Here is a 9758-nt window from a genome sequence, read left to right on the forward strand (position 1 = left end):
TTTTATAAAAGTGGGCTGGGAATGTAGCTCAGTGGTGTACTTCCCCTGGGTTCAAACCTTAGTACCCAAACTGAATAAATGAATAATTTAATTAAGTAATGAATTAAAAAATGAAAAAAGCTGAGGATGTAGCTCAGTGGTAAAGCTCTCCTGGGTTCAATCCCCAATGCCAAAATATAAAAAATAAAAATAAATAAATTCAGGGCCTAAATATTTTTTTAAAAATAAACACCGGTACTCATAACATTTCTGCAAAAGTCTAACTCTTCCTAGAATAATAAAGGCTGGAGCTTGCAGATGAGATAGCGAAGGCCTAATGAACAGGCAAAATTGAATTTAACAGTGACTTCCTGGTGGAGGGACACTGAGAGGCACTCCCTCCAAACCCCCCTTGTTCAAATGTGGCTCAATGAGTTTCAACATTGATTCCTACTCATCTATTCATTCCCTCCAATGGGAGATGGACCAACCAGGACAAGTCCATCCTGGCACTGAGAGAGAATCAAACCCTAACCATTATGTGATGCATCCAGAGAAAAAACCTTCATCCCAAGGGGGAAATATAGTGGTGCTCAAGTCAACAGGTAGGAACTGTGTCAAACCCCGATGAAGGGGAAGCAGGGTGCTGGGAAGGGAGGGTCCCTGGGCAGTCCTGCCTGATGGCAGGAACTATCACAAACCAGTCAGCCACAACCTCAGCTGTGCATAAAACCTACCCCAACCTGTACCCCCATGTTTTCTAGGAAGACACCTGGCCAGTCGCTGCCTGTTGTCCTTGAACTGAGGCCACCCTTGGTACTGATACTGTGGAGCCAGTGATAATTGATTCAAAGCTGCCTTTGACACCCTGTCTCCCTTTGCCTCCTGGATGGGGCTCTGACTCATCTTTCTTTGGGTGTCCTGCATTCCTGCCCTATTATGTCTGACTACCCTTGTTCTTTGGAGAGCCACTGTCGGTTGTGACTTAGGTTGACAGTAACATCTAGCTGCCTCCTGCACCAAGTCAAGGGTGGTAAGAGAAGGCAGGGCTGTGGCGTGAAGTCACCCTTTCAGCTGGCTACACACAGACAAATGGCAGAGAAATTCAGAATTCAATTGAGAGACTAGATTTCAATATTGTGGAGCCTAAAAAGCAATGAGGTCTCTGAAATAGCCTTAGCCCTACTTCACTGCACACATAGGAGAATAAATGTGGATCATTTGTGGTAAGTCATTATGTGAAACAGAAACCAAAGATCATCTCAGCCAACTGTGATGTGAGCAGGGATATTTTCCAACAAGATACCCAAGAAGTCTATCATGGTTTAGATGCTGTGTCTCCCAACAGCTCACCTGTAAGACAGTGGTTTTGGAGGAGACATGATTGGTTTATAGCCTTAACCTTGTCAGTAAGTTAATTCCTAATGGGATTAACTGAGGGATAACAGGGGGCAGGTGGAGTGTGGCTGGAGGAAGCTGATTGTTGTGGGTGTGAATATGATGTGTATATTTTGTATCTGTCAAGGGGCCATCTCTCTCCCTCTCTGTTCTCTAATAATGTGAGCACCTTCCCTCTGCCACAATCTCCCACCATAATGGTCAGCCTCACCTTGAAGGTGAGGGCCCAAGAAATGGAATCTGCTGTGTGTGCATTGAGACCTCTGAAACCCCAGATAAACTTTTCCTCCTGTGTATTTGTTGGGGTTGGGTGTTGTAGTGACAGCGTGAAAAAGCTGACTAACACAAAGACAGAACAACAAAACAAGAAATGCAATTGTGTATCTGCCGCCAATCAAACCATTCCTTCTACATCTTCCCTGTAAGTCCTCCCCTCACATGGCTCATTATCCAAGCACTCTCTCTTTCCGTCTCTCCTTCCTCAGTTCCTGAATCACTTTTTACTCAGGCTCTTCAAATTTTCCTTTGCCTGTGAACTTCTCACAGCCTAAAGAGCCCTGGAAACTGCCTGGAGCAAAGGCTCCCTGGGAGATGTGCCCTCGGGTCCCTGATTCTGCAGGAAGACTCTCCAGTGGGTAGCCTCCCTGATTTCAGTAACACCTGCTGTCCAACCCTGTGTCTTTCTCTCCCATTCCCAAGTTGCCCACAGTTTCCACCCTTGGTGGATTTAAGACTTTTCCAAGTCCCCATCAGGGGCATGTTGGCCCATGCCTATAATCACAGCAACTCAGGAGACTGAGGCAGGAGGATGGCAAATTTGAGGCCAGCCTCAGCAACTCAGTGAGGACCTAAGCAATTTAGTGAGAAACTATCTCCAAATAAAAGCAAAAAATAAAAAGGGCAGGGGATGTGATTCAGTGGTTGAGAACCAATGGGTTCAATCCCCAGTACAGACAGACAAACAGGAGAAGTCTTGCCCTAAGTCTAGAAGACTGATTCCACCCTCCTTGTCTGCTCTTCCTCTCTGAGTGTGCCCAGATTTGCTGCAAGGTAACTCGAAACCTGTGTGACTGTTGTCAAGATGGTTTCCATTCTGTGGTCTTCGTGGATGACACTACTGTCCTCAAAAAGCTGTTTTTACTATGGAATTTTTGGAAAAAAAATTCAAATAATTTTGATATGGCCAAAGACCCCTTTGAAAGCTATTTTCAGGTGTTGTTTTTTCTTAGGGACTTACTGCTTTTCTGTCTCACGGGAGAAACAGGAGGGTCACATATGGACAAAATTGAGTCCATGGTGTGGAGTGCATGGAAGGACGCATCCCTGACTCTCACACTCTCCCGGATTCTGCGCACTTTCATGAGATCGAATTCAAACAATCAATCTGGAGGAAGACAATCCGATCAGGATTAAATGGGTGGAGACTGGAGAACCTGATCAGATACTGCTTTCTGATTGGATGCCAGCCAATCAGATGGAGGTGGGGGCGTGGTCAGAGAGGTCCATAAAAGCTTCTGTGGAGCCAGAAGAGAAACACAAGAGTCCTGGAGCCCAAAGAGAACCAGCCTGGCCTGCTGAGGCTCCGGGAACCCTGCACACCTGGACCGATCCCGTAAGTCCCTCACCGCCCTGAGCACCACCCCGTTCCCGCCTCACCTGTGTGGATTCAGGAACAATTTTTTTCCCTGTCTTTTCTCATGAACCAATTTAGAACTTTGATTTTGCCTCTCAGTGTAGTTTTACCTTGATCCTGAACTCTAGGATTTACACTTTGGTTTATGTCACTTTCAATTTTCTTTCTTTCTTTCTTTGGTATGGGCTATTGAACCAAGGGGCACTCAAACACTGAGCCACATCCGCATCCATGTTTTGTGCTGTATTTTGAGACAGGGTCTCACTGAGTTGCTTAGCGCCTACTCTTACTGAGGCTGACTTTGATCGCATCAGCCCCCGGTCTGAGTTCTCTGGAGACCCTGGGATTACAGGCTTGTGCACCCACGGCCCGCACTTTTTCTTTTTCTAAATTGTTGTTTTCTAAATTTTATATGGACAATATAATTTATTTATCCATTTATTTATTTGGTGGTATGGTGTTTGAACCAGGGCCTTGTGCATATGAGGCAAGCACTCTATCAACAGAGGTATGTGCCCAGCCCAACTTTAATAATTTTTAGCTGCTACTGAGGATCAAGCCCAGTGCCTCACATGTCCTAGGAAAGTGCTCTTCCACTGAGCTCCAGGCAAAGCCAATTTAAAATTACTTAACCAAGGAAGTGAATTGCAATCCTATTTCATCTAATTGATTGGAATTTTATTTCCTGATAATAAAAATGTTTACTTTGTGTGCCCTTAAAATTATACTGTTTTGTTGGGTGTGGTGGCACACACCTGTAATCCCAACACCTCCAGAGTTTGAGGAGGCCAGAGAATTAGAGTTCAAAGCCAGCCACAGATGCACGAGATGCTGAAAAAATTAGTGAGACCCTGTCTCCAACTAAAATAAAAAATATTGCTGGGGCAGTGACTTACTGGTTGAGTGTCCTGAATTCAATCCCCAATATTGCCTCATCCCTCAAATTATACTTTAAGGCTTATGTAGTTTTGTAATTTTATAATTTGCTTAAACAAATAAACCAAAAGCTCCAAACTATCTCATGCAACACTTCAAAGACTCTATTCTTCTGATCTGTTTGTTCTCTTGACCTCCCAACTAAGGTGGCAGAATCTCACATGTGTAACAGATATCCATGAGACTCTGTTGTAATTTCCAAGTGTTTTATAATATGGGCACATGCTTTATAATTGCCCATTAAATTTTTTGAAGTTAAAAATAACATCACCCATGTGAGGGCAAATCCTTTCTGAGCCTCTGTAGTTGTTGAAACTGAGGAGCCTACTGCATTAAGCCACATGACACTCCAATTCCCATTTTATAAGGTCAAAATAATAAGCAAAGCTTTCCCCCATTAAGGTTGGGGTGAGTTTTAGACTCCCCAGTACCCCCGTTCCCAGTGGCTGGCAATGGATGGGATAGTGGCCTTTTCCCTGGACCATTTTTCAAGATCCTTCTTCTTTCAGACTCCCCAGGATGAGTATCCAGTCCCCACCCACGCTGCTGGAGCTGGCAGGGCACAGCCTGCTGAGCTACAAGTCCAGGGCCGTCCTGGATCTGGAGGACCTGCCCATAGAGCTCTTTCCACCACTCTTTGTGGAGGCCTTCAGCAGGGGACACACTGAGGTCCTGAAGAAAATGGTGCAGGCCTGGCCCTTCACCTGCCTGCCCCTGGGGGCCCTGATGAGGCAGCCACAGCCTGAGATGCTCCGAGTGGCACTGGATGGGCTGGACATGCTGCTTGCCCAGCAGGATCACCCCAGGTGAGGGGGACCCAGGTGGCCTGGAAGGGAGCACCCTGGGTGCCAGGGAAGGGATGGGTATAGGCAGGGAGAGTGGGTGCTGAAGTGTGCTCCACAGGCTTCCTGTGCTGCCAGCAAGGAGGGATGAAGAGGCCTTGTCCATGCTGAGCCCCATCTGGGAAAGGCTTCCAGATGTGGAGGTGCTTGTGGCAGCTGTGCTGACCCCTGAATGAGGCTGTACCTGCCCCTGCCTCAGTCTGTATGAGTGAGGGCACCAGGCTGGATTGGAGGGAAGTGGGTGGAGAAAAGTGAGACAGAAGGAAGAGGTGGAGCAGGGAGCAGCAGCTGAGAGGGGAAGGAAGGGGCCTCAGGGCTGAGACTCTGCTGTGGTCCCCGTAGGAGGTGGAAACTGCAGGTGCTGGATTTGCGGATGTTTCCACTTAACTTCTGGAGGACGTGGTCTGGAGCCGTGGTCGATGCCTGCTCACCAGTGGACATGAAGAAGAATCGAACATTGAAACTTGGTCCAGCAATGGCAGCTAAGCAGCCCTTGAAGATATTCATAGACTTGTGCCTCACAGAAGGGCCCCTGGATGAATTCCTGAGTCTCTTGTTCCTGTGGGTCACACAGAGAAGGGACAGGCTGCACCTGTGTTGCAGTTGGCTGAAGATCTTATGGAAACCCACCCGCCACACCAGGAAGGTCCTGAGACTGCTGAAGCTGGACTCTGTCCAGAAGGTGGAAGTGCACTGCACCTGGGCGCCCTCCACCTTGGCTGCTTGTGCTCCTTTTTTGGGCCAGATGAGGAACCTGAGGAAGCTGCTTGTCTCCCAGGTCCGCGTGCCTGCCCACACCTCCCCAGAGGAGCAAGAGAGGCTGCTCTCGAAGCTCACCTCGCAGTTCCGCAGGATGGACTGCCTGAGGAAGTTCTATGTGGATGCTGTCCTCCTCCTCGAGGGCCACCTGGAGCAGGTGCTGAGGTGAGTAAGGGGGGTGAACTTCCTCTGCAGACCAGTATCAGTAAGTCTGAAAGGGCACCTACTGTGTGCCAGCCACTGACACTCTAATGGTGAACAAGGCACTGGAAGGTAAATAACCCATCATCTCTTCCTGTTGTATCTTGAAGCTCAATCTGCTAACCTGTGTTAGAGCAAAGGGCTAAACCAGGGTTCATGGTCTGGGAAGTGACATCATGCTGGGAAGCCAGCTGATGAGGACAGGAGCTAGTGAGGTGGGTGTGAGGTACCTTCCCTGGGATCCCTGTCCAGCGACAGGGGAACAAAGCAGGGTAGAGGTGAGGACTTTGAAGGAGGGACGCCCCGACACCTGTACCCGTTCAACAAGGAAGCCCTGTTGTCCTCCCTCTGGGAGCAGAGGAGCCCACTTCTAATGCCCTCCTGGGGAAGGCAGGTCTGAGCTCCAGGTGATGACTCAGGGGTTGTGAGTGAAGAGCAGGGAGTGAGACCTTGCTGAGGGGCAGGGAGTGAGCCCTGCAGGGGTTAACCCCAGTGTGTTTTGCCACATCTTTCCTGGATTTACCTTTGGTACATGACTCTTCCTGACTTCCTGGGGCTAGATTTGTGGCTTTCTGCTTGTCACTGGGGGTGACATTCATAGAGATGGAGGACCCACCTGATCACACAAGTAGTGGTAAAAGTTTCAGGTTGAATTGGAGTGACCTGAATGAGCAGATTCTACAAAATGTCAACCATGTTCAGATGGTCACAGTGACCTTGGGTTTGGGCCAATTTGTCTTCTCCCTCAGAACTAACTGTCTGGTTTTTCCTTAGGCACCTGAAGACCCCCCTGGAGACCCTCTCAATAACCAACTGCCCGCTCTCAGATTCTGACTGGAATTATCTCTCCCGCTGCCCAAACACCAGCCAGCTCAGACGCCTGGATCTGAGATACATCAAACTGACCAATTTCAGTCCAGAGCCCCTCAAAATTCTGCTGGAGACTGCTGCAGCCACCCTGAACAGGTTGGACTTGGAAGCCTGTGAGATCGCGGAATCCCAGCTCCAAGCCATCCTGCCTGCCCTGAGCCGCTGCTCTCAGCTCAGGATCTTGTGCTTTTTCCGGAATCTCATCTCCATGTCGGTCCTCAGGGACCTGCTCTCTCACACTGCCAGGCTGAGCCAGTTGAGCATAGAGCTATACCCTGCCCCTCTGGAAAGCTATGATGCCCAGGGTGCCATCCACCAAGAGAGATGTTCCCAACTCTGTGCTGAGCTCACAGCACTATTGAAGGACTTTAGGCAGCCCAAGGTCCTTGTGTTCTGTACTGTCCCATGTCCTCAATGTGGCAGCATGTTCCTCTACAACCAGGGCCTCAATCACTGTTTCTGTCCAACAGCTGTCTAGTTGGGTGTGTATCAAAAGCTGCCCTCTACGCAATTGGATGTATAACCAGGATGTAGAGGGATCATGAAGGAAACTCGGAGCCCAGCATTTTAGACACTGCCTGAAGTGTGGATGGGGAAAGGAATCAGATGCTGGGGGCTACATTGGAAGGAAGCCCCTGAAGATTGGACCTTTTGTATAGAGCCATATGTGTCTGTATAGAGTTATCACAAGGGGCCTGGATTTTTAGAATGGGATTTAGGCTTCATGCACATATGAAGAGACTATTTTGTTTCATGGATAGTCCATAAATAAATTGTCTGAAATGAACGGCATCTCGAGATTAGTCCTCTGATATTTTCCCTTCTTAGGTGACCTCAGTGCCACCAAGACACTCAAGGTTCGCCCATCCTTGTGGGTCTCCACATAGACCTAGAAACTTGGTGTCTTGGTCTTCGGATGCAATGCGAATAAAATAGGGTCTTTGGGCCTCGCAAAACCTTGCCTTTCATCCTGCTACAAAGTCTTTCCTGAAATAATATAGTCATGGCCAATGAAACCATCCAAATTAGCTTTCATCAAAATAGTAGAATTATATAGGTAGATCACACTTGCAAATGTGTCTAAATTAAACTTTATAAATTACCACCTTCTGGTGGGGGAGAAGACTGCTCATAACTGACAGATCTTCCCCTAACACTTCCCATCTCTCCCTACCCTGGGACACAAGGCTTTCAATCAGCAGATGATCAGAGGATGAGTAAGGATGAGGTGGCTGTGGGCAAAAGGGTGGCCCAGGCTGTGCTGCCTGGTCTTAGACCAAGATCCCCTAAATGATGACTCCTGCTGAGGACTCAGCCTGGTGGGATTATACAGTGACCTTAGCCTTAGCTTCCCATCCAAGGAGGGGAAGGAGGTCCGGCCAATCTTCTTTTGAGTTATCCTAAAGCTGCTTGTGTACGTGTTCTAATTTGGGCCTGAAGGCTTCTCCATACACAGTGAACTAGAACCCAGTTGGATGTGTAAGCAGACTGCAGCTCACTCTTGGAACAGGTAGCAGAGTCCAGGTCCTACACAGCCAGCCCATCTGTCCCCCACACAGGGATCTGTGTGCCTCACACCTCTTTATGACACTTCCTTTCCTCTGGCTCTATGTGTGGTGGGTGGGGTGGGGAGTTCTGAACAGCATTCATTCTGCTCTGCTGCTGGATTCTAGGATCAAATAAAGGCAAGGAAGATCTGCAATATGAGATGTGTCATCACTGGCTGTTTTAAGGGTTTTCATGACCAAAAAGGGACTTGAAGATATTCTGGTGTGTCCAGACTCCTTGGATTGTATAAGGACTGAGAGCTGCATGTGTCCCCACACAGCCCTAGAGATAAAGCACCCAGACTGCTCTTTGAATTCCTCATCTTTTGACTCTAGGTTCATTTGTGCTGTGAGACAGCCCACAACTGTAGGGTGTCATAACAAACAGGACCGGGTGTGTAAGGGTGGCCGGGTCAGAAGGGGACTGGGTTCCACTCTCTGGAGTGCTACTGAAAGGTGCACATTCCTTTGTGCATTTGCATCAAAAGAGTCTAGATGCCCTTCTGGAACACTGGCCAATTTCACCTGTACCATCTAGGGACCCAGAACCCATGCTTTTCTACAGAAATGAATGAACTTCATAAAAAATAACGGAGTGCCTGGGGACATAGCTCAGTGGTAGAGCACTTGCCTAGCATGTCGAAGGGCCTGGGTTCCATCCCCACAATCGCAAATGTATGTGAACAAACAAATGAATAAGTAAATCCAATATTGATGTGACTACAGGGGGAAGTTTTAATTTGAAGAAAATTATCTAACTGTGAGGAGAACAGAGCCCATATGAACACAATGAAATGCTTTGTTTAATTTGAATGCTGGTGAGCCTTTCTCAGAAACACCCTTGGTCAGGAAAGTGAAATGTTTTCCTTAAAATGGCAGCTGTCATTTAAGATGTCCATCCAGGTGCTAACCAAGAACTTTATAAGTCCTAAAAAGAAAAAAGAAAGTTGGACACAGCAGAGACTCCTAAAACCTACCCGTGAGAACAGGGAGGGAGAAGCACTCTTTGGTTCCCCTACGAGACAAAGGGTGTTTGGGGGGGGGATTGGCTCAGCAAGGAGGCTTGAGAAGAATAAGCATACAGAGGGAATGTCTGTCATTAGCCTGTCATGATTAAATGTGTTTGCAATGCTTAAAATTAATCTAGAATTGTTTGCTGTGAATTGATTATGTATATTGTAGTGCCTAGCATTAAGGATTGTCATTTAACTTGATTAAGAACCTATTGAGGGCTGGGATTGTGGTTCAGTGGTAGAGCTCTCACCTAGCATGGGCGGGACACGGGTTCAATCCTCAGCACCACATAAAATAAAGACATGGAGTTGTTTCCATCTACACCTAAAACATAAATATTAAAAAAAGAAGCTATAGAGTGAAATTACATTGAGTAATTTGAGGGAACAAAGCACCAAAAGGGGCAGAAGCACGTGGACAGTCTTTATTTCTCCCCTGGACTGCATACATTGCAATTTTGTCTCCTTGTGACAGATGCTTTGAGAGGGGGCTTCTAAATCCCAAAGCTGAGGTTCAGGAAGTGACCTTTAAGGTGTATAATGAGAGAGGTGAGAAGGCCTGAAAGCAGAGATAGCAGTT

General features: G+C 47.5%; 1 protein-coding gene across 1 annotated transcript; it reads left to right on the forward strand.

Moving 5' to 3' along the window:
- The first annotated feature begins 4465 nt into the window (after positions 1-4465).
- Positions 4466-7096, forward strand: LOC101963804 (PRAME family member 12). The gene is made up of 3 exons (XM_005342785.2): positions 4466-4752; positions 5131-5712; positions 6523-7096. The coding sequence occupies exons 1-3, from the start codon at positions 4466-4468 to the stop codon at positions 7094-7096; spliced, it is 1443 nt and encodes a 480-aa protein (XP_005342842.2).
- The last annotated feature ends 2662 nt before the right edge of the window (positions 7097-9758 follow it).

This window comes from Ictidomys tridecemlineatus, chromosome 11, assembly GCF_052094955.1.
Source record: "Ictidomys tridecemlineatus isolate mIctTri1 chromosome 11, mIctTri1.hap1, whole genome shotgun sequence".
NCBI classification, from domain to species: Eukaryota; Metazoa; Chordata; class Mammalia; order Rodentia; family Sciuridae; genus Ictidomys; species Ictidomys tridecemlineatus.